Raw genomic sequence first — 24755 nt, 5'->3', positions numbered from 1 at the left:
TTTAGCATGTACTAATATTCCCCTGGAAAAAATTACAAACATGTAATAAATGCGGGAGCAATTCCTACAGCAGGTCAACTGAGAAGGGAATATCTACCCCAAATTGCTGAGTTGCACAAGATGAAAATTGTACAACTGGTAAAGATGTCTGACAGTGTATCTGTAGTTACTGACAAGTCTACAAATGCAAAAGATCAGTATGTTTTGCACATTTTGTTTGTTCTCCAAGGACTATCAAATACCTTCGAACTGAAAGTAATATTAGCCGATACAGTTAATCTGCACTCTGTGAATTACTCATCGGTGGCACAGGGCATTGTGAAATGTTTAAATGCATTTAAAGTTAATTTTAATAATGTGACTGGATTTGTCTCCGATAATGCCAGTTACATGATCAAGGCATACAATGACATTCTTCGAGGTTTACTGCCAAATTCAGTACATTTGACTTGTAATGCCCACATAATAGCCCTTGCCAGCAATATCTGGGCAAATAATTTTCCGAAGGCAGACAAGCTGGTTGCAACCTTTAAAAAAATTGTTTAAACATTGCCCAAGCAGAAATCTACATTTTAAAGACCACCTGACAACCACACTGAATTACACCTGCTATGCAACCAGAAACACAGAGAACCCACCTGAGCCATGCATAACACGATGGGGCACTTGGTATTCTGCTGCTGAATATCATTCCAAATACATCCCTTTTTAGGAAGGCTTCTTAGAAAAGGAAATACACATTTCACTAAACACTGTAGTGTTAAAGGACCTCCAGAAATTTCTTAAAGATGTGCAAAGTTTAAAATCTCAACTCTCCCTAATTGCGACGCATGCCAAGGAAGCCAATCTGACTCTTACTCAGGACCCTGTGCTCGGTAAGGAAGGCCAGTATTCGAGTATAAATGATACTGCAGAACACCTTCCCCAGGTTACTTCTCACGCAGACACCTTTTATAGATTGGTGTTTTGAGTCCTTGGTTCCAGATGTCAGGGAAACACCAGTATTCATGTTCAAGTTAAGGAGTTTGAGCAGTGCCTCCTGCAGCTTGAGGCTGCTGTGTTTCAGCATCTCAGTGCTGATGCTGTCGGGCCCACAGGCTGTCTTGGGTTTGAGTGCCTGGAGTATGTCCTTTGCTTCTTGGGGTGTGATTGGAGTGTCGAGGGGGTCTGATTATCTTAGGTTGTTCTTTCCAAATCATGCAATTTCTTAAGAGTTGAATTTTGTTCCAAATTTAATTTTGTGTTTATTTTTTTGCAAAGTAACCAAAGCTAGGGATACATATTGCTGAGTACAGGGATCTAGTGATTGAGAAGTCTGCTATCACTATGCATCTCCACCAGGGGATAAAAACAAACAAAAGCACTCAGTGACGGTGTGCAATATTAACAGTGAAACAGGGCCATGGAGTGTGTGGTGTCTATACACCCCATCACAGCCTCCTTCTCTGAGCAAATCATTGTACAGTTCAGAGTGAGAGCTACATTGCTTTTTGAACAGTAAACATCAATCTCTAGCACAGAGACTGCACTACATGCTAGCTACCCAATCTACTGACCACCTGACCACCTCTGAGGCTCACAGTTTACAGAAAGTCTGTACTGCACATCTTTTTCTTACATCATCATACACATATAAAAACTTTTCCACTGGGGTTGTACTGTCACACTGCTTTTCATGGGACGAACATTGTCCAATACACTGTCCTGTCCAATACACTCAATGTGTGAGTGTGTGACTTGTTTCTCAATTATGCTAAGGATGTCAACAGAATACTGTGTGACATGAACAATCACACTGATGAAGGCACTAGAGCCCAAACACGTGGCTGCTTGAATCGGTCTCTTCTAGTTTCAATAACACTGATGAAGGCACTAGAGCATAATATACTTGTCTGCTTGACTCTTCTAGTTTTTTCGTAAAGAAGGTAGTGTTTCTAAATATTTCCATTTTGGATTGCTGATTCTCTGTTGTTTTTAGAAGGACTTGGTTTATTCCATAATTCCCAAAAGGAGTTTTGCTCAATTGCTTCCTCGATTTGGGTTAGTTTCTTGGACAAGTACTCTTTCTGTCTCTTTCTCAGCAGCTGTTTGTATTGCCTCAGTGGCTGGCAGTAGCTGAGGTGTAATTCAGTGTGGTTGGGTTCTCTGTGTTTCTGGTTGAACAGCAGGTGTAATTCAGCGTGGTCGCGTTCTCTGTGTTTCTGGCTGCACAGTAGGTGTAATTCAGTGTGGTTGGGTTCTCTGTGTTTCTGGCTGCACAGCAGGTGTAATTCAGTGTGGTTGAGTTATATGTGTTTCTGTTTGGAGCAGGTGTAATTCAGTGTGGTTGGGCTATATGTGTTTCTGCTTACACAGCAGGTGTAATTCAGTGTGGTTGGGCTATATGTGTTTCTGGTTGCACAGCAGATGTAATTCAGTGTGGTTAGGTTCTCTGTGTGTCTGGTTGCACAGCAGGTGTAATTCAGTGTGGTTGGGTTCTCTGTGTTTCTGTTTGGAGCAGGTGTAATTCAGCATGGTCGCGTTCTCTGTGTTTCTGTTTGGAGCAGGTGTAATTCAGTGTGGTCGCGTTCTCTGTGTTTCTGGTTGCACAGCAGGTGTAATTCAGTGTGGTTGGGTTATATGTGTTTCTGTTTGGAGCAGGTGTAATTCAGTGTGGTTGTGTTCTCGGTGTTTCTGGTTGCATAGCAGGTGTAAATTCAGTGTGGTTGGGTTCTCTGTGTTTCTGTTTCCACAGCAGGTGTAATTCAGTGTGGCTGGGTTATATGTGTTTCTGGTTGCACAGCAGGTGTAATTCAGTGTGGTTGGTTTCGCTGTGTTTCTGGTTGCACAGCAGGTGTAATTCAGTATGGTTGGCTTCTCTGTGTTTCTGGTTGGAGCAGGTGTAATTCAGTGTGCTTGGGTTATATGTGTTTCTGTTTGGAACAGGTGTAATTCAGTGTGGTTGGGTTCTCTGTTTTTCTGTTTGGAGTAGGTGTAATTCAGTGTGGTTGGGTTCTCTGTGTTTCTGGTTGGAGCAGGTGTAATTCAGTGTGCTTGGGTTATATGTGTTTCTGTTTGGAACAGGTGTAATTCAGTGTGGTTGGGTTATATGTGTTTCTGTTTGGAACAGGTGTAATTCAGTGTGGTTGGGTGTCACAAAGACGGCCGGAGTGGGTGGCGTCAGACCAGATGCAGGAAATAAATAAACAGAGAGATGGGGTTTTGGTAAAGCTGAGCGCGTGATTGCGCTCAGCATTTAATAATTAAACAGAACAGAAAATAAAAGGTTGGAACACAAAAACAGGACACGGCACTGGTAGCCAAAATAAATAGACAAACAAAACGTACTAAACACTTAACAAACGGTGCACGGAGAGACAAACAAACACGGTGAGTACAACACTTATATTTACGCTTTCTTTCACTATTTAGTTTCTCCTTCTCCACACCTGTTCTCCACTCTCGAACACCCAACCCCGACTGCAAGAAATGTGTGTCTATATATACTATTGTGCTGGGATTCAATTACTAATTATTCACTTGAATCCCAGCACGTGAATTAATTCTGTGCAACCCCGTGCTCACATATAACATTTAACCAGCACGTGAAGTGATTTGTGCTCTCCTCGTGCCTAAATACAAATCTACACTTTTTAAATACACGTGAAACACAGACCCGTTTATATCCCATGTACCAATGACTATACACCAACATTAACACACGCAACATACAACACATAACACACAAATGCACACAGGGACGGGGCGCATTGCCACATTGGGTTATATGTGTTTCTGATTGCACAGCAGGTGTAAATCAGTGTGGTTGGGTTGTCTGTGTTTCTGGTTGGACAGCAGGTGTAATTCAGCGTGGTCATGTTCTCTGTGTTTCTGCTTGCACAGCAGGTGTAATTCAGTGTGGTTGGGTTATATGTGTTTCTGATTGCACAGCAGATGTAATTCAGTGTGGTTGGGTTATATGTGTTTCTGTTTTGGATCAGGTGTAATTCAGTGTGGTTGGGTTCTCTGTTTATCTGTTTGCAGCAGGTGTAATTCAGTGTGGTTGGGTTATATGTGTTTCTGTTTGGAGCAGGTGTAATTCAGTGTGGTTGGGTTCTCTGTGTTTCTTGTTGGAGAAGGTGTAATTCAGTGTGGTTGGGTTCTCTGTGTTTCTGGTTGCACAACAGGTGTAATTCAGTGTGGTTGGGTTCTCTGTGTTTCCTGTTTCACAGCAGGTGTAATTCAGTGTGGTTGGGTTCTTTGTGTTTCCTGTTTCACAGCAGGTGTAAATTCAGTGTGGTTTTTGTTCTCTGTGTTTCTGGTTGCACCCCAGGTGTAATTCAGTGTGGTTGGCTTCTCTGTTTCTGGTTGCACAGCAGGTGTAATTCAGTGTGGTTGGGTTATTTGTGTTTCTGTTTTGGAGTAGGTGTAATTCAGTGTGGTTGGGTTATCTGTGTTTCTGTTTTGGAGCAGGTGTAATTCAGTGTGGTTGGGTTGTCTGTGTTTCTGGTTGGACAGCAGGTGTAATTCAGCGTGGTCATGTTCTCTGTGTTTCTGCTTGCAGCAGGTGTAATTCAGTGTGGTTGGGTTATATGTGTTTCTGATTGCACAGCAGGTGTAATTCAGTGTGGTTGGGTTCTCTGTTTTTCTGTTTGCAGCAGGTGTAATTCAGTGTGGTTGGGTTCTCTGTGTTTCTGTTTGGAGCAGGTGTAATTCAGTGTGGTTGGGTTCTCTGTGTTTCTGTTTGGAGCAGGTGTAATTCAGTGTGGTTGGGTTCTCTGTGTTTCCTGTTTCACAGCAGGTGTAATTCAGTGTGGTTGGGTTCTTTGTGTTTCTGGTTGGAGCAGGTGTAATTCAGTGTGGTTGGCTTCTCTGTGTTTCTGGTTGCACAACAGGTGTAATTCAGTGTGGTTGGGTTCTCTGTGTTTCTGTTTGGAGCAGGTGTAATTCAGTGTGGTCGTGTTCTCTGTGTTTCTGGTTGGAGCAGGTGTAATTCAGTGTGGTTGGGTTCTCTGTGTTTCTGGTTGCATAGTAGGTGTAAATTCAGTGTGGTTTTTGTTCTCTGTGTTTCTGGTTGCACAGCAGGTGTAATTCAGTGTGGTTGGCTACTCTGTGTTTCTGGTTGGAACAGGTGTAATTCAGTGTGTTTGGGTTATATGTGTTTCTGTTTGGAGCAGGTGTAATTCAGTGTGTTTGGGTTATATGTGTTTCTGTTTGGAGCAGGTGTAATTCAGTGTGGTTGGGTTCTCTGTTTCTGGTTGGAGCAGGTGTAATTCAGTGTGGTTGGGTTCTCTGTGTTTCTGGTTGCACAGCAGGTGCAATTCAGTGTGGTTGGGTTATATGTGTTTCTGGTTGGAGCAGGTGTAATTCAGTGTGGTTGGGTTCTCTGTGTTTCTAGTTCCACAGCAGGTGCAATTCAGTGTGGTTGGGTTCTCTGTGTTTCTGGTTGCACAGCAGGTGTAATTCAGTGTGGTCGCGTTCTCTGCATGTCTTGTGTGGTCACGTTCTCTGTGTTTCTGGTTGCACAGCAGGTGTAATTCAGTGTGGTTGGGTTATATGTGTTTCTGTTTGGAGCATATGTAATTCAGTGTGGTTGGGTTCTCTTTGTTTCTGGTTGGAGCAGGTGTAATTCAGTGTGTTTGGGTTATATGTGTTTCTGGTTGGAGCAGGTGTAATTCAGTGTGGTTGGGTTCTCTGTGTTTCTGTTTGGAGCAGGTGTAATTCAGTGTGGTTGGGTTCTCTGTGTTTCCTGTTTCACAGCAGGTGTAATTCAGTGTGGTTGGGTTCTTTGTGTTTCTGGTTGGAGCAGGTGTAATTCAGTGTGGTTGGCTTCTCTGTGTTTCTGGTTGCACAACAGGTGTAATTCAGTGTGGTTAGGTTCTCTGTGTTTCTGTTTGGAGCAGGTGTAATTCAGTGTGGTCGCGTTCTCTGTGTTTCTGGTTGGAGCAGGTGTAATTCAGTGTGGTCAGGTTCTCTGTGTTTCTGGTTGGAGCAGGTGTAATTCAGTGTGGTTGGGTTCTCTGTGTTTCTGGTTGCATAGTAGGTGTAAATTCAGTGTGGTCGCGTTCTCTGTGTTTCTGGTTGCACAGCAGGTGTAATTCAATGTGGTTGGCTACTCTGTGTTTCTGGTTGGAGCATGTGTAATTCAGTGTGTTTGGGTTATATGTGTTTCTGTTTGGAGCAGGTGTAATTCAGTGTGGTTGGGTTCTCTGTGTTTCTGGTTGCACAGCAGGTGCAATTCAGTGTGTTTGGGTTATATGTGTTTCTGTTTGGAGCAGGTGTAATTCAGTGTGGTCGCGTTCTCTGTGTTTCTGGTTGCACAGCAGGTGTAATTCAGTGTGGCTGGGTTCTCTGTGTTTCTGGTTGCACAGCAGGTGTAATTCATTGTGGTTGGATTCTCTGTGTTTCTAGTTCCACAGCAGATGTAATTCAGTGTGGTTGGTTTCGTTGTGTTTCTGGTTGCACAGCAGGTGTAATTCAGTGTAGTCGCGTTCTCTGCATGTCTTGTTGGAGCAGGTATAATTCAGTGTGGTCGGGTTGTCTGTGTTTCTGGTTGGAGCAGGTGTAATTCAGTGTGGTCGTGTTCTCTGCATGTCTTGTGTGGTCACGTTCTCTGTGTTTCTTGTTGCACAGCAGGTGTAATTCAGTGTGGTTGGGTTCTATGTATTTCTGGTTGCACAGCAGGTGTAATTCAGTGTGGTTGGGTTCTCTGTGTTTCTGATTGGAGCAGGTGTAATTCAGTGTGGTTGGGTTCTCTGTGTTTCTGTTTGGAGCAGGTGTAATTCAGTGTGGTTGGGTTCTCTGTGTTTCTGGTTGGAGCAGGTGTAATTCAGTGTGTTTGGGTTATATGTGTTTCTGTTTGGAGCAGGTGTAATTCAGTGTGGTCGCGTTCACTGTGTTTCTGGTTGCACAGTAGGTGTAATTCAGTGTGGTTGGGTTCTCTGTGTTTCTGGTTGCACAGCAGGTGTAATTCAGTGTGGTTGGCTTCTCTGTGTTTCTGGTTGGAGCAGGTGTAATTCAGTGTGGTCGGGTTCTCTGTGTTTCTGTTTGGAGCATGTGTAATTCTGTGTGGTTGGGTTCTCTGTGTTTCTGGTTGGAGCAGGTGTAATTCAGTGTGGTTGGGTTCTCTGTGTTTCTGGTTGGAGCACATGTAATTCAGTGTGTTTGGGTTATATGTGTTTCTGTTTGGAGCAGGTGTAATTCAGTGTGGTCGCGTTCTCTGTGTTTCTGGTTGCACAGCAGGTGTAATTCAGTGTGGTTGGCTACTCTGTGTTTCTGGTTGGAGCATGTGTAATTCAGTGTGTTTGGGTTATATGTGTTTCTGTTTGGAGCAGGTGTAATTCAGTGTGGTTGGGTTCTCTGTGTTTCTGGTTGCACAGCAGGTGCAATTCAGTGTGTTTGGGTTATATGTGTTTCTGTTTGGAGCAGGTGTAATTCAGTGTGGTCGCGTTCTCTGTGTTTCTGGTTGCACAGCAGGTGTAATTCAGTGTGGCTGGGTTCTCTGTGTTTCTGGTTGCACAGCAGGTGTAATTCATTGTGGTTGGATTCTCTGTGTTTCTAGTTCCACAGCAGGTGTAATTCAGTGTGGTTGGTTTCGTTGTGTTTCTGGTTGCACAGCAGGTGTAATTCAGTGTAGTCGCGTTCTCTGCATGTCTTGTTGGAGCAGGTATAATTCAGTGTGGTCGGGTTGTCTGTGTTTCTGGTTGGAGCAGGTGTAATTCAGTGTGGTCGTGTTCTCTGCATGTCTTGTGTGGTCACGTTCTCTGTGTTTCTTGTTGCACAGCAGGTGTAATTCAGTGTGGTTGGGTTCTATGTATTTCTGGTTGCACAGCAGGTGTAATTCAGTGTGGTTGGGTTCTCTGTGTTTCTGTTTGGAGCAGGTGTAATTCAGTGTGGTTGGGTTCTCTGTGTTTCTGGTTGGAGCAGGTGTAATTCAGTGTGTTTGGGTTATATGTGTTTCTGTTTGGAGCAGGTGTAATTCAGTGTGGTCGCGTTCTCTGTGTTTCTGGTTGCACAGTAGGTGTAATTCAGTGTGGTTGGGTTCTCTGTGTTTCTGGTTGCACAGCAGGTGTAATTCAGTGTGGTTGGCTTCTCTGTGTTTCTGGTTGGAGCAGGTGTAATTCAGTGTGGTCGGGTTCTCTGTGTTTCTGTTTGGAGCATGTGTAATTCTGTGTGGTTGGGTTCTCTGTGTTTCTGGTTGGAGCAGGTGTAATTCAGTGTGGTTGGGTTCTCTGTGTTTCTGGTTGGAGCAGGTGTAATTCAGTGTGTTTGGGTTATATGTGTTTCTGTTTGGAGCAGGTGTAATTCAGTGTGGTCGCGTTCTCTGTGTTTCTGGTTGCACAGCAGGTGTAATTCAGTGTGGTTCGGTTCTATGTGTTTCTGTTTGGAGCAGGTGTAATTCAGTGTGGTTGGGTTATATGTGTTCCTGTTTTGGAGCAGGTGTAATTCAGTGTGGTTGGGTTCTCTGTGTTTCTGTTTGGAGCAGGTGTAATTCAGTGTGGTTGGGTTCTCTGTGTTTCTGGTTGGAGCAGGTGTAATTCAGTGTGTTTGGGTTATATGTGTTTCTGTTTGGAGCAGGTGTAATTCAGTGTGGTCGCGTTCTCTGTGTTTCTGGTTGCACAGTAGGTGTAATTCAGTGTGGTTGGGTTCTCTGTGTTTCTGGTTGCACAGCAGGTGTAATTCAGTGTGGTTGGCTTCTCTGTGTTTCTGGTTGGAGCAGGTGTAATTCAGTGTGGTCGGGTTCTCTGTGTTTCTGTTTGGAGCATGTGTAATTCTGTGTGGTTGGGTTCTCTGTGTTTCTGGTTGGAGCAGGTGTAATTCAGTGTGGTTGGGTTCTCTGTGTTTCTGGTTGGAGCACATGTAATTCAGTGTGTTTGGGTTATATGTGTTTCTGTTTGGAGCAGGTGTAATTCAGTGTGGTCGCGTTCTCTGTGTTTCTGGTTGCACAGCAGGTGTAATTCAGTGTGGTTGGCTACTCTGTGTTTCTGGTTGGAGCATGTGTAATTCAGTGTGTTTGGGTTATATGTGTTTCTGTTTGGAGCAGGTGTAATTCAGTGTGGTTGGGTTCTCTGTGTTTCTGGTTGCACAGCAGGTGCAATTCAGTGTGTTTGGGTTATATGTGTTTCTGTTTGGAGCAGGTGTAATTCAGTGTGGTCGCGTTCTCTGTGTTTCTGGTTGCACAGCAGGTGTAATTCAGTGTGGCTGGGTTCTCTGTGTTTCTGGTTGCACAGCAGGTGTAATTCATTGTGGTTGGATTCTCTGTGTTTCTAGTTCCACAGCAGGTGTAATTCAGTGTGGTTGGTTTCGTTGTGTTTCTGGTTGCACAGCAGGTGTAATTCAGTGTAGTCGCGTTCTCTGCATGTCTTGTTGGAGCAGGTATAATTCAGTGTGGTCGGGTTGTCTGTGTTTCTGGTTGGAGCAGGTGTAATTCAGTGTGGTCGTGTTCTCTGCATGTCTTGTGTGGTCACGTTCTCTGTGTTTCTTGTTGCACAGCAGGTGTAATTCAGTGTGGTTGGGTTCTATGTATTTCTGGTTGCACAGCAGGTGTAATTCAGTGTGGTTGGGTTCTCTGTGTTTCTGTTTGGAGCAGGTGTAATTCAGTGTGGTTGGGTTCTCTGTGTTTCTGGTTGGAGCAGGTGTAATTCAGTGTGTTTGGGTTATATGTGTTTCTGTTTGGAGCAGGTGTAATTCAGTGTGGTCGCGTTCTCTGTGTTTCTGGTTGCACAGTAGGTGTAATTCAGTGTGGTTGGGTTCTCTGTGTTTCTGGTTGCACAGCAGGTGTAATTCAGTGTGGTTGGCTTCTCTGTGTTTCTGGTTGGAGCAGGTGTAATTCAGTGTGGTCGGGTTCTCTGTGTTTCTGTTTGGAGCATGTGTAATTCTGTGTGGTTGGGTTCTCTGTGTTTCTGGTTGGAGCAGGTGTAATTCAGTGTGGTTGGGTTCTCTGTGTTTCTGGTTGGAGCAGGTGTAATTCAGTGTGTTTGGGTTATATGTGTTTCTGTTTGGAGCAGGTGTAATTCAGTGTGGTCGCGTTCTCTGTGTTTCTGGTTGCACAGCAGGTGTAATTCAGTTTGGTTCGGTTCTATGTGTTTCTGTTTGGAGCAGGTGTAATTCAGTGTGGTTGGGTTATATGTGTTCCTGTTTTGGAGCAGGTGTAATTCAGTGTGGTTGGGTTCTCTGTTTTTCTGGTTGGAGCAGGTGTAATTCAGTGTGTTTGGGTTATATGTGTTTCTGTTTTGGAGCAGGTGTAATTCAGTGTGGTTGGGTTCTCCGTTTTTCTGGTTGGAGCAGGTGTAATTCAGTGTGTTTGGGTTCTATGTGTTTCTGTTTGGAGCAGGTGTAATTCAGCGTGGTCGGGTTCTCTGTGTTTCTGGTTGCACAGCAGGTGTAATTCAGCGTGGTCGCGTTCTCTGTGTTTCTGGTTGCACAGTAGGTGTAATTCAGTGTGGTTGGGTTATATGTGTTTCTGTTTGGAGCAGGTGTAGTTCAGTGTGGTTGGGTTCTCTGTGTTTCTGGTTGGACAGCAGTCTTAGTTTTTTCTGACATGTTTGCATTTGCTGTCAAACCAGTTTTCTATAGATTTATTTTTTGGGTTTTGTTTTTCCCATATATTTTTTTGAGGTTCGAAATTAGCTGCTGTGTTTTCAAAGATGTTATTTAAATCTTCCTTCCTAATATTCCTGTTTGGGTTTTTGGATGTTGGTTTATTTGAAAGCTGTTTAACAGGCTTTCTATCGCAGCACTGGTGAGGGTATCTTTATAGTCCTCGGTGCTGTTTTGTGTCTATTTTTATGTGTGTTTGAGGTGTAATAGTTTGGCGGCGGGTTCAGACCAGTGTTGTGCTGCTCTGATCTGTTCAGGTAAAGGGTATTTGATTGTGGTCTGACAGGGGCGTTTGTTGCTTGACTATAAAAGCATCAATAGATTCTGGGTCCATGTCTGTGAATGTGTAGTCTACCACACTACAACCTAGAGCTGAGCTGTATGTGAATCTGCCCAGAGAGGCCCCCCTGGTCCTGCCATGACAATGTACGGACCCAGGCCTGCACAGATAGCCCATCTCTCTGCCTGTTCTGGCATTGAGATCTCCACACAGCAGAACAGTCCCCACTGTTTGAAGTGTGATATATCTGATTTGAGATGATCAAAGCATTCCTCTTTTATAGTAAGGTGAATCGGAGGGTGGCATCTAAGCTGCACACAAAAATGTATCAAATTGTGATGAGAGGGTTTCTACTTTGATTTTGAGCCCTGTGTGGGAGTCCCCTCTCTTTACTGGGGAGATGGGAGTTTTTGAGCTGCTCTTTGGAAACTGAGTTTTTGAGCTGCTCTTTGGAAACTGAGTTTTTGAGCTGCTCTTTGGAAACAGAGTTATCTAATCTCCATTTGTGACCCCTGGTCCTTGTTTCCTTTTTCAGGTTAAAAAAGTCCCCTGGGTCGACATTGTCTATACCTTTTAGGATTTTGAATGCTTGAATCAGATCACCGCGTAGTTTTCTTTGTTCAAGACTGAATAGATTCAATTCTTTTAACCTGTCTGCATACCCGGGGTAATTCTGGTTGCTCTTCTTCACACTCTTTCTAGAGCAGCAATATCCTTTTTGTAACAAGGTGACCAGAACTGAACACAATATTCTATGTGGATATAGTGGTGCATGGAATATAAATGGGTCTGTGTAGCACGAGTGATTTAAGATATATAGTTGTATTTAGGCACGGGGATTGCACAATCACTCCATGTGCAGATAAAGTATGTAATAGTATGTGAGCACTGGGATTGCACAAATTAGTTCATGTGCTGGGATTCAAGTGAATAATTATTTAGTAATTGAATCCCGACACAACTGTATATATATATATATATTTAGATATATATATATAGATGCACGAGTTCTGCCTGAAGGCCAGGAACCCAGGGCAATACGACCAGCCATCGCCGGTGTGCCCCCTCTGCGAACAGAAGCATCGGGTTGCATACGGTCCCTTCCGCCATTATGAGGAGGAGCGGTGGAGGGAAGTCCCAGAACATCCAGCGGCCTTGAGGGAGGAGACGGTGGAGACGTTCGACTGGCTGACAGACCCGGAGTGGAACGGGGAGGACCTCCCGATGGCGATCGACCGGCTGTGGGCCAGAGATGGGGAGCATTGGGAACACTGGGAACGACAACAACACCCAGCGTCCTTCTCAGACATGGCAGCCGTGGTGATCAACTACTAGGTTAACTTCTGAGCGGGAGGAGCCACGCCTACCTGCACCTTCATAGGGCTATAGGGAGACTACCTGCAACTCCCACCACCACCACAAGAGGGAGACTACCTGCAGCTCCCACCACCACCACAAGAGGGAGACTACCTGCAGCTCCCACCACCACCACAAGAGGGAGACTACCTGCAGCTAGAGGAAGGACTAGGACATGATGCTGGCATTCCTCAGCAGCCTTTGCATAGGCTGCTCAGGGGAGCACGGGGGAAAACAGCCCGACCACAGCGTCCGTGAAGAGGGCCAACACCACGGCAGCCACTGCCAGAGTGGCCAACCACAGCACCACAATTAGTCCTGACTCCATCACCAAGGGGGAGAAGTGGAGCTCCCGCTGCCGCCTTATTGGCCAGGGACTCCCCTCCTGCCGTCACCTCCCAAGGGTCTTTTAGTTTTAATACCTAAAGCTGAGCCATACAGACCCTGTATATTCCAGCTACTTATTGATGGATATCTAATATTTCAGAGGATTAGATTTTTACAATGAAATAATTTGTGAGATATTAAACTGTATATTTAAATGTCTAAGTATGTATGTACTATCTATATACATACATGTGTGTGTACCTGTATATATACTCACTTTTTATAATTATGTATTTATTTATTTGTTTATTTTGGAATTTGTTCTAAATGTAGACCGTAGTGTTTTTTTGGGGGGATGGGTATATGTATATAAGCACATACACGCACAAACACATACTAGCAAACATACACAAATACCTGTCTATAATTCGGAAGTCGGTCATTTAGGAAGGGGACAGAGCTACGGTACCCAAACTCAATGACTCGGACGGGAAGTGACGTGGTATCCGAGGATTGGAGGAGCGGATGCGCTCGTTAACCTAGGGGTCATGAGCGAGGGTATAAATAGGGTCGTAGTGTAAGTGATCTGTTCCTTGGTAAATGGTTAGTGTTTTAAACCTACAAGGAGTCTGTGTTGTAGTATCATGAACCGTGAGTTTTGTCTTGTGTTTGTTAGTGTTTGTTAACTGTCATCTATTTTTTAATAGACTACCAGTAGTACGATCCGGAGCTGTAGCGAAAGCCAGCATAAACCCGGACATCACTTTCACCCCTGCATTTCACGAGAACTGTAATACACCACTTGCACGTATTCACTATCACTAGGAACTGTGTTTGTGTTTTTGTGTTTAGTGTTGGTGTGTAAAACTGGACTTTTGGTTACGGGTCATTTTGGTTACGGGGATTTACAAATACCGAGTGATACACGCCGCTGTATCACTCCATCATTGTTATTTACAGGCGTTTGCCATAAGGCTCTGGACATTGTTAATTAAATCAATAAACACCCTTGCACCTGGAAATCATGGTCTGTCTGTTTTGTATCCACTCCGCACTGCACGCACCTGTATTCACTCACCACTTTGCCACACACCCACACGTAACACAAACACAAGTCCACAGGTGTGCTCAAGGGCTCGTAGTGCAAATACAGTTTATGGTGCAACAAGGTGCAGTGTTGTCCAGGTTCGTGCTGGCCTTAAGCGACAGCTCCTGGATTGTGTTTAGCCATCTAACAAATCACAAACAGGCACAGTATTAGACAAGACAAAACAAATAAACACTTATGGTACCATGAGAACAGGCTGGCTGTAGGGGTGATGTCAGGCCAGAAAGAAACACACACAGACAGTACTGGCAGGTGAAACTGAGACGCTGCTGCGTTCCGTGCGTTTAACCCTTAGCGGTCCATTTATTCAGCGCGTGTCAGGTCCAATTTATTTTCACACGCGCAGTTTATTTTAGACACGCTGTTTAAAAGTATTATTTTCACAGTAAAACAGGTTTAAAAGGCACTGCATATCAACAGTACTGCATCTCCAGCCCCGCCCCACCCCTTGTTCGCTATATTTTTCAAATGCCTCTTAATAATAGTACATACCGATAAATCATCTCTTGATCACTCGTTTTATCACCAGCTATCTTGTTTGTTTATGTCCGTGTTATCTATGTGGTGTCAGGTCTATCAGTATTCATGAGATACGCCCTTTTTTATTTTTATTTTTTCGGCTTCTCTCGGCTCCTATCGGTCTCACTTGGCCATTGAGTGGTCCGACATGGGACCGCAAAGGGTTAATTGTAAAAATAAAAGGTATAAAAAAAAACAGCACACAGCACTTGAGGCCAAAATAAACAGACAAACAAAACGAACAGACACTAACAAACAGGGTGGAGGAACACTAAACAAACAAGTATCGTGCTGATCTAACTCAGCACGTCTAGCAATTGTAATTATTATTTTAAAGCTTACTCCCGACGTTCTCTCCCGTTCTCTCCACACTGAACACCCAACCCCGAGTAAAACGTGCATCTGTATATACTGTTGTGCCGGGATTCAATTACAAATTAATTATTCACTTGAAACCCAGCACGTGAACTAATTTGTGCAATCCCGTGCTCGCATACTTTATCTGCACGTGAAGTGATTATGCATCTCCGTGCCTAAATACAACTATATATTTTAAATCACTCGTGCTACACAGACTCATTTATATCCCGTGCACCAATACCTATACACCAACATTAACACACCACACGCAACACATAACACACACATGGACGGGGTACACTGCCACATACCACCACACAGCTCTCCTTTCAGTTAGATTTAACCATTTACAAAGGAACAGATCACTTTGCTCCGTCCCCCTTTGTACCATCTATCATGACCCCTTGGTTAATGAGAGCAACAGCTCCTCCAATCCGCGGCTGCCACATCGTTTCCCTTCCAGGTTGATGATTTAGTGTACCGGAGCTCCGCCCTCTTTCTAGATGACCAACTTCCGCCTAACCCTGGGAATGAATTGTCTGGCCCTCCAGTCCAGGGTACCCTTTACATTTGTGTCTGTCATAGTATATTATATATGTAACCTGTTATTCATATCCCTGCAGTGGTGGGTTAGGGTTTGGTGCTGATTGAATCCAGTAGTTTTCTAATCTCACGAGTTCTGCTGTGTTTGTGTTCCCTGTTCTGGACGTTGCCGCTGCGTAGCTGTCCAGCTGTGGCTGTGTGGGGCTCTGGTACCGCTCCTGCTGGCAGCCCACTGTGGCAGTGCTGTACTGGATTGGGGGTCATCGCACAGGAGCATGCTGGCCGGGGGCTCTCTGTGCTGTGGTGTGCTGGATTGGGGGTCGTCGCACAGGAGCATGCTGGCCGGGGGCTCTCTGTGCTGTGGTGTGCTGGATTGGGGGTCGTCGCACAGGAGCATGCTGGCCGGGGGCTCTCTGTGCTGTGGTGTGCTGGATTAGGGGTCGTCGCACAGGAGCATGCTGGCCGGGGGCTCTCTGTGCTGTGGTGTGCTGGATTGGGGGTCGTCGCACAGGAGCATGCTGGCCGGGGGCTCTCTGTGCTGTGGTGTGCTGGATTGGGGGTCGTCGCACAGGAGCATGCTGGCCGGGGGCTCTCTGTGCTGTGGTGTGCTGGGCAGGAACTCTGTGAGGCTGTGTTCACTTCCCTGGGATTCTTATTCTTATGTAGTTATCTTTCTGGCATTTTACGTGTATAGTTCCCAGGCATGTTATGTATATACTTCACTCACTGGCATTGTATGCACACAGAAAATGGTTCCCTGGCATTTAATGTAAATAGCTCCCTGGAATTGTATGGTAAGTTCTCGGGTACATAGATTATATATAGTTCCCCTTCCACAATTTACAGTTCATAAAAAACATCCATTACATGAAAACAAAGCCTGCAAAAGCAACATGTGTGCAAAATATACATGTCTCCTAATATTGTCCCCATTTGAAAATGTTGGCCACCATAAAAGTTCACTTGGCCACCAGCATGCAGTGATTAGTCCCACCCTGGTCCAAATACTAGTTGGAGGGGAGGGGAGATGCAGTATCCTTCTGAGAAAATCATGCTAATGCTAATGCTGAGAATCTAGCCCTGTGTTGTAGGTGCAGCCCCCTTCTTCAGATCTCCAGGCGTTTCTGTTTAACATGCACTGCTTCTTTCTCTCATTGTGCAGAGCGGGTTTGTTGTCCAGAGAAGTGGATACAGACCAATGGAAAGTGCTACTACTTCTCAACTGATACAATGGACTGGCAATCCAGCCGTGATAACTGCACATCAATGGGAGCAGACCTGGTGATTATAGAGAGCGAGGCAGAGCAGGTACAGTTTGACCATCATCTTTACAGAGCTCTGTTTATAAAGCTCATGAAACACCAGGCAGCTTTCAGGAAACTGCTTTTCTGGCAGCTGTTGAAGCCTCTAGTTGACTGTGACATTTTTCAAACAATTTCAAACCAAGCTGCTTAAATCAAATTGCTTGAAAATGTCTCCGCTCTTCCAAGTAGCTGCTGGAAAAGTGGCTGGAAGTTGCCTCGTGTTTCCTGAGTTTAAGACATCTACCCCCTGGGCTTCTAGTGTTCTGCTGGCCATTCAATGCTGGGGTGTGTATTTAGATCTGTGATTGTCACTGGTCTATCACCAAACATTTCAACTGAATCAGAACACACCTGACCTGTTGGAAACTATTTGACAGCAATTTACTGCAGAACATTTTGATGTGTATAAAAGAAATCCCTGTTCATACAGTTGTTTGTGTTTTGAGTGTATAATAATAAATAACCCCGGGGTGTTGCCCCTCCGGTACACAATAGTGCCCTCCCACCCAAACCCTGCCACTTTCAGTCCTGCAGAGAACACTGAGTTCACACACTGACATCATGAACACAAGACAATGTGAGCTTTATGAAACCCCCACTGCCACAGACAGGCTCTCGTATAATCAGCTGAAAGCTACTCACCCCTCTTGCTGTCATTTAAAGGAAGGTTTGCTCTTTCTTCAAAAAGGGAGAGTGCTCTTATATTTCCACTAGGGGGCAGCTGACTTGTAGATCTCCACTACAACTGATAGGAGTATTTTCTGTTTAGAGATTCTTATTGAATGAAGCTAAAGCCCATCCAGGGAGTCGCTACTGGATCGGCCTGACTGACGCTGTTACTGAAGGAGTCTGGCTCTGGGTGGACGGCACTCTTCTCAATGACAAGGCAAAGTAAGAGCTTCAATCTCATTCTGAAATCAATGCTGAGGATTAAAAGGATTCAGCAGCAAACAACCTAGTCATTTTCTACTGACATTGTGTGATACTGACTGGCATTGCTCCTCATCTCTTTCACTAAGTGCTGATTAAGTGTTGCAGTGAAACAGTGAGCATGTCCAGTTTAGTGCTGTGATACTGACTGGCATTGCTCCTCATCTCTTTCACTAAGTGCTGATTAAGTGTTGCAGTGAACCCGTGAGCATGTCCAGTTTAGTGCTGTGATACTGACTGGCATTGCTCCTCATCTCTTTCAGGTACTGGTACGGTAAAGAGCCTGATGACTATAAGGAAGGTGTGGACTCGTCCGGGCAGGATTGTGCAGACCTTGTGTACATGTCAGATACCCTCAAAGTCTGGTATGATCAGTCGTGCACACAGCTAAAAATGAGAAGGATTTGTGAAACCATGGCAGTGATAATCAATATATAAAACCAATGTGGGTCTGTTTCACTTTAGTAAGGGAAGTGAGAAACACACATATGACTCACCCTGCAGACCATGCAGTCGAGCCACTCAGGACCTTTAAAGTGAATATTGATAGGTATGAAAGTTTGGCCCTTTGCAGTCCATTTATTAAGTACGTGTCAGGCGCGTCAGGTTTATTTTCACACGCGCAGTTAATTTTAGACGCACTGTTTAAAAGTATTTTTTTCACAGTCAAACGGGTTTAAAAGGCCCTGCATATCAACAAAGCACTCACTAGGCATCTCCAGCCCTGCCCCACCCTTTCGTTCGCTATAGGTTTCACATATGCTAAGAAATAAATAATAATAATAATAGTCATACATACCGATCAATCATCTCCTGATCACTCGTTTTATCACCAAACGCCTCAATAATGCGATCCAAGTCATTATTTTATTACTATAACATCTGAAAAAAGCTCTGCAAATGTCCGTGATATTCTCTGAGCGCTGATTCAGTCACAGCCAGCTTGTTTCCTTATGGCCGCTGTTATCTGATGCCAGGGGCAAGTATGACTATTCATGAGATACACCCTTTTTTTTTTTTTTTTGGCTTGTCTCTGCTCCTGTTGCTCCCACTCAGCCATTGAATGGTTTTCTCGGATTTTTCCGGAGAAAAAACGACTAGAAACCCTTTTTTTGCGTTTTTTTGATGATGTCGGATAGGGTCCGACATTGGACCCGACAGGAATAACTGCAATGTCGGACCAGGTCCGACATAGGACCGCAAAGGGTTAATGTTTTCCTTGCATTGGTTTTGAGTATGTTCCAACTATTCTCATATGTATTGTTTAGTTTATTTGTGGCCGTTTGAACATTAAAATAATGATATAACTCCTAAGCATCCAACCATACCAGTATTATTACTGCAAGCTTTGTTTATCTTTTAAATAAACTATGGTTTTAACATAATTTCCGGTGTAATAAAATCGTCCCCTGAAGAAACTGTGTTTCTCAGAGAAGAGCGCGTTCTGTGCTGAGTAGAGTCATATGACGAGCTCTGCAAGAACACAACCAGTTTGACAAGATATACAAGCACAGTGAAAAATAAATTGTTTCAAGTTTTACTTGTAGGAAGAATACTGGTATGGTTGGAGCATGCTTGGGAGTTGTATCATTATTTTAATGTTCAAGCGGCCAAAAAGAAACTAAATAATACATCCGAGAAAAGTTAAAATGTGCTCAAAACAAAGGCAAGCAAAGCATTAGTAAACTTTCATACCTATTCATTTTAAATCTGTCATAATGTCAGACATGTACAGACTCAAAAAAGCATGTTGGGGGGGGGGGGGGTGTATTACTGTGTTGCCCCTGTTTCACCCCATTACTCAGACCCCTTGCTTGTATCCTTGCTTTCTCACTAAATATATTGCTATCCCTGATTAGATAATTGCTACAGCATGTTTAATCTTAATCTGATATTCAAGGGGGACTCCAGCCACTGACTGGATTGGGAATGATCTGGCTCCCTCTTGTGGCTGGTAGTGGCACAAGAGTTCCTCTTGTAGAGTTCATCATCTCTAACCTGTGTTTCAGGGGGTCTGTGCTACAATGCAGCAACACACTGAGATTAAACAGTTTGAACTCTCTGTTTTGTCCCAGTGCTGGTAGAAAAACAGCATTTTAATATTGTGGGTTCCTTCATTGGAGCTGGAACACCCTCATATATTCTGCTCAGCAAAAAATAGTCTTTGTGTTTATTATTAATCAGTTTGAATGAAGGTGTTTTCAGTTATCGTTTGTTAATAATGGTAGATTTTCTTTTATTTACTTTAAGGTTTATTATTTTCCAATACTTGTTTATCATTAGTTCCTTGATATTTCCTGTATTAAAGTATATTCTGTGATGCCTGTGTGTGTGTATAATGCAGTTTAAGGATATTCAGACATAGAACTCACCTCATACATTTATTTTTGTATTTTTATTTATATAAAATAAATAACTTAATTCCTGTTGAACATTCCCATAGTTTTGAAAACTTTCATTGTATCGAGTTATAACAACAACAAAAAAAAAGCAGTTAAGAATTGAGTACCAGAAAATTAATTCTACCAGCATAATGTCAAATAATTTAAAATGTTGAAAGTTGAACTAACTAGTGACTGATAAAGCAATTGATTTGACACAGTATTCATAAGGGCTCACCAGTAAGTGTCAGGGTGCAGCTGTTAAAAAGGGTCTCCTTCTCTTCATTTGTAATCTCTTGCATGAGGGAGCTGGATAGGGAACAACAAATGAGAAATTTAAAGAGGCGTCCTTTTTACACAAAACAAACATAAATACAGTATGGTTCATTTATTTTTACTGTTAAATTGTCTTTTAAAGGCTCCACAAAAGTGCAGCCACAACTTTAATTAATGTAACCTGGAAATATTACTAAGTATAAAGTTGTGATTTGTATTCTTATTCTTCACAGCTATTGCAGAGTTGTCAATATGTGTTTTAAAACTTGTTCTGAAATAAAATCTCTTAAACAATATACACCATCTGGACCATTTCAATTGATTGTCCAATACACTGAACACGATGAAACACAGACTTAATGTTCAAGAATGGAGGAGAGGCCGCTGTCAGTCAAGATATCGTGGACGCCATGTTGGGTTAAGAATGTAATCATAGTGTTGTTGTGTAATATCATTGAATGGGTATCTGTGCACCAGCTGGCAAAAACGACTTTGTGCATTCTATGAATATTTAGGCCTATATAGTTATAAATCTATATAGTCATATTGTTAGTCATATTGTTATCTCTCTCTCTCTCTCTCTCTAGAGGCTCTATCCATGGGTAAACACGTGTGTAGGTGTGTGTGTGTGGATAAAGCTTTGGTGGCTGGCGGCCATCTTGGTGAAGGGACAGTCTGCAACCAAGATGGCCCCTGTTTGCACACTCTCCTGGTGGCTGATTGTTTGATTGTTGGATTGAGTGTGGCTATCCCGGTGTTTCTCTTTCTCTTCCACTCCACACTCCTACACAACCTCTCTCCTACACACTCACCTGTACATACATGACTATATTAGCCTAACATTATTTTACGTTTTACAAAACAAAGTACCCCTGTGGCAGAGCAGGGCTCTGCCTTTGGAAATACTGGCAGGGATGGAGTTAAATTCTCCTCCCTGCCCAGGTTGATTGCGTCAGATGGGAGAAATCAACCAATTAATTATCCAATTAAATACTCAGCCACCTGGCATAAAAGGAGGCCTCAGCCTCCAATTTGAGAGAGTTCTAGAAGGAGAGGAAGCAACTGTGTTTTTCTGTGTGTGCTGGTTTTTTCGTTTTTACAAACCAGTGAAGGCAACACCCAGTCTGGAAGCCTTATTGTTGTAAGTTTGTTTTGTGCTTACTGTCTATTGTTTCTGTTTAAAACCCTTTTTGTTTGGCCCTCGTGCTGGTTTATTTTGTATTTTTTGTATATTAAAAGCTTTATTTTTGAACTTTCACACTGTCTCTGAGTCTCAACCTCTGTCATCCTGTCACAACCCCCTTCTCCAATCTCAAACACAATAAAATAAATAAAATACAGTAGAAACATTTCTCGGTAACACTTTAAAAATAAGTGTGTTCATGATTTTTTCATGGGTATTAAGGGAAATGTTATGAAGTCATGAAAAGCATGTCATGAACTCATGCTTGTGGCTTAGGAATTTCACTTGAAATCAATAGGGAATCATGTGTTAGTTACATTGCAATTGCAGACACTTATTTTAAATACCCATTTCTGTTTTATTCAGCCCTGATGTAAATCCACAGCAGGGCCAGGTGCTCACACTCTGTTTTAAAACATGCTGTAACGGGGTGAGATCTGTGCTGGCTATCTGGCGTATGCATGATCCGTAGGGGAGGGGTCGAGAGCCCTGTAGGATCCGCCTGTCAATCATGGCTGACACAGAGAGGTTGGGTGAGGGTGTGTTCTCTCTGGTCGGGAGGCGGGCCTTGTGGGGGTGCCTGACCTATAAAAACTGTGCTTTGTTATTGATCAGCCCCGCCCATCTTGGAAGAATAACAGTGACAGTCCTGGTTGTGAGGGTCTATAGAAACCACAAAAAGGACAGGCAAACAAGGCTGAGGAAGACAGCCAACCCAGAGAAGAAAATAAATAAAAGAATCTGTATTCACGTACCTGTATATCAGGACATGTGTAGTTAGCGGGGAAACTGGGCAAACCCATATAGTATAGTAGGGGAATAACAAAGCGTAGGCTGAAGACCCGAGTCGTGCGGGTAACGACGGTGGGGGAACGCTGCAAGAGCAGCACCTTTTATTTTTAAGTTTTGTTACAGTGTTTTATTTTCCTTTTTACTTTCGCCCCTTCTCTTTGTACTATTATTTTGAGCACCTGCGTGTGCACCGCTAGTGAACGGCAAACCTTTTACCATTGCTGGTATTTGGTTGTGCTCTGGAGCCAGTGCTACAGTGCCACCTTGTGGCGTAAATAAATCTGTGCACCAAGTGGCGTTTCCAAATATTTCTGTCGTGTCCAGTGAATTCCCACACCCTCCCACACATGCAAATGCAAAATCATGTTCTTATACTGTTATGTTTCCTGAAGTTACATTTTAGCCTGAATATATATATATATATATATATATATATATATATATATATATATATATATATATATATATGTATATATATTGTCACCGGGCCGAGTGACTGGGTTTGGCTTGCCAAAAAGGATGATAAAAACACCAGAATTAAATTGCAGAAAAAACTATTTATTTATAGGAAACAAAAGAAAAACTAGCGAAAGAAATATGCCATGAGTCTCTCCAGCATCCACCTTCAAGATTACAGCTCCCCCTGAGCATTCCAAGGCCCTTATATATAGAATAAATTTCCCATAAGGCAACTCTCATTTAAAGATACAGCTCTCATTTTTAATAAAAATAAAAATAAATGCAGATGCAAAAATGCTTCATTAGCATCATCAAAAATTATTCTGGCCAGATTCACACACATAAGGTTAACCATACACATATATAAGACAACAACATAAAGAAAAGTGCACTTTTAAATATTAGCTGTGACCTTTAACCTCCGAGGTCAGCAACCATTTTGTTTCTGCTGATGTGGCACTATCAGGCATCTTTATATGCTGAGGTATCACTGGCGGCCATCTTTTATACACTGCTGATCAGCTACTACCAGCAACAAGGATTTTTATACACAGGTATGAATAATACGAACATTGTTTTTTTAATTATATTTTCTCTTTGCTTATGTTGTTCTCCAAGAATGGGGATACACTGCAGTGATTTGGGAAAATGGTATATAAGAATTCATTACTCATGCATATCACAAGCACACACACATTCATACATGAAGGGAAGTAGGAAAGGTTCTTGGAGTCAACAAAAATACCTTGGTACAAAAATAAATTTAAAAGCCACCCTGTCACACACACACACATATATATATATATATATATATATATATATATATATATATATATATATATATATATATATACAATTGTCCCCTGTTATAACGCCACCCTCACATACCGCCAGCTATTCTCTCTGAACAAATGTCACCAATATAAAACAGGGCTAATTTTACCTGTTATATCGCCACCCAGCTGTCCGCCAACTTCCCAAGCCAAGCAAACATAAATGTAAACATTGTAGTTTCCCTCATTGTAGTGTCAGCGAAATAAGCATGGCCAATTAAAACAAAGTTATGCAGTTAACCTTTGACTTGCTTTCCTAATTCGTTGTTAACTGAACGTTCACACCAATGTCATCAACACTCCCGCTCCCAAAGCAAAACAGAAACAACATGGCGAGTCGGCCCTACATTTAACACCAGAGCAAAAGAAAAAAAGCTGCATGTATGCATCTGAAAATAAGAAAGCAAGACATTGCAAATGTTTTCTCACCTACGTGAGCATAATCGAAGGACAATTGGAGACATTCTAATGGATAAAAACAAATGGCTTACCTTGATGGGACGGGTCGATTTGTTTAACCTGAAAAATAAGTCACTTTTATAAACCACAGTAAATGTTAAAAAAAAAAAAAAAGTACAGTAAGAGGTTTGTTTGTTTACATGCAAGTTTTACACAAATAAAGGCTCACTTAAACTAAAGCTTCAGTTTCGTTAACAGCAGAATAGCTTTTTTTTTTTACATTTCGTTTAAAAAAAGTGTTTGCCTGTACATATTCAACGTTTTTTGTTTTTTTTAAAGAATGCTGTTGCGCTTAAATCTCTTTCTGAAATAAATAGATGGCATAAGAACATAAGAAAGTTTACAAACGAGAGGAGGCCATTCAGCCCATCTTGCTCGTTTGGTTGTTAGTAGCCCATTGATCCCAGAATCTCATCAAGCAGCTTCTTGAAGGATCCCAGGGTGTCAGCTTCAACAACATTACTGGGGAGTTGGTTCCAGACCCTCACAATTCTCTGTGTAAAAAAGTGCCTCCTATTTTCTGTTCTGAATGCCCCTTTATCTAATCTCCATTTATGACCCCTGGTCCTTGTTTCTTTTTTCAGGTCGAAAAAGTCCCCTGGGTCGAATTGTCAATACCTTTTAGAATTTTGAATGCTTGAATCAGATCACTGCGTAGTCTTCTTTGTTCAAGACTGAATAGATTCAATTCTTTTAGCCTGTCTGCATACGACATGCCTTTTAAACCCGGGTTAATTCTGGTTGCTCTTCGTGGCACTCTTTGTAGAGCAGCAATATCCTTTTTATTATTATTATTATTATTATTATTATTATTTATTTCTTAGCAGACGCCCTTATCCAGGGCGACTTACAATCGTAAGCAAATACATTTCAAGTGTTACAATACAAGTAATACAATAACTTTTGTTCAAGCAAAGTACAAGTGTGACAAACCACAATTCAATAATACAGCAGATAATAGTGATAGTTACATCAGGATATGATTAAATAGTGATAGTTACATCAGGATGTGATTAAATACAAAGTACTACAGGTTAAACACTTGGCAGATTACAATATTCTGAAGT

General features: G+C 42.7%; 1 protein-coding gene across 3 annotated transcripts in view; it reads left to right on the top strand.

The window, feature by feature from the left end:
• LOC117425377 (C-type lectin domain family 4 member E-like) overlaps positions 1–21220 on the top strand; it is a 136548-nt gene extending 115328 nt beyond the window's left edge. For all 3 annotated transcript variants that reach the window (XM_058993524.1, XM_058993523.1, XM_058993525.1), the window contains 3 exons: positions 16234–16379; positions 17145–17266; positions 17569–21220. In XM_058993524.1, the coding sequence (XP_058849507.1) occupies positions 16234–16379; positions 17145–17266; positions 17569–17743 (443 nt within the window). In that variant the 3' untranslated portion in view covers positions 17744–21220. The remainder of the gene's footprint in view (positions 1–16233; positions 16380–17144; positions 17267–17568) is intronic.
• The last annotated feature ends 3535 nt before the right edge of the window (positions 21221–24755 follow it).

This window comes from Acipenser ruthenus, chromosome 20, assembly GCF_902713425.1.
Source record: "Acipenser ruthenus chromosome 20, fAciRut3.2 maternal haplotype, whole genome shotgun sequence".
Classification (NCBI taxonomy): domain Eukaryota; kingdom Metazoa; phylum Chordata; class Actinopteri; order Acipenseriformes; family Acipenseridae; genus Acipenser; species Acipenser ruthenus.
The sequence above is the reverse complement of the archived record's forward strand: the minus strand, read 5'-3'. Positions and strand labels throughout refer to the sequence as shown.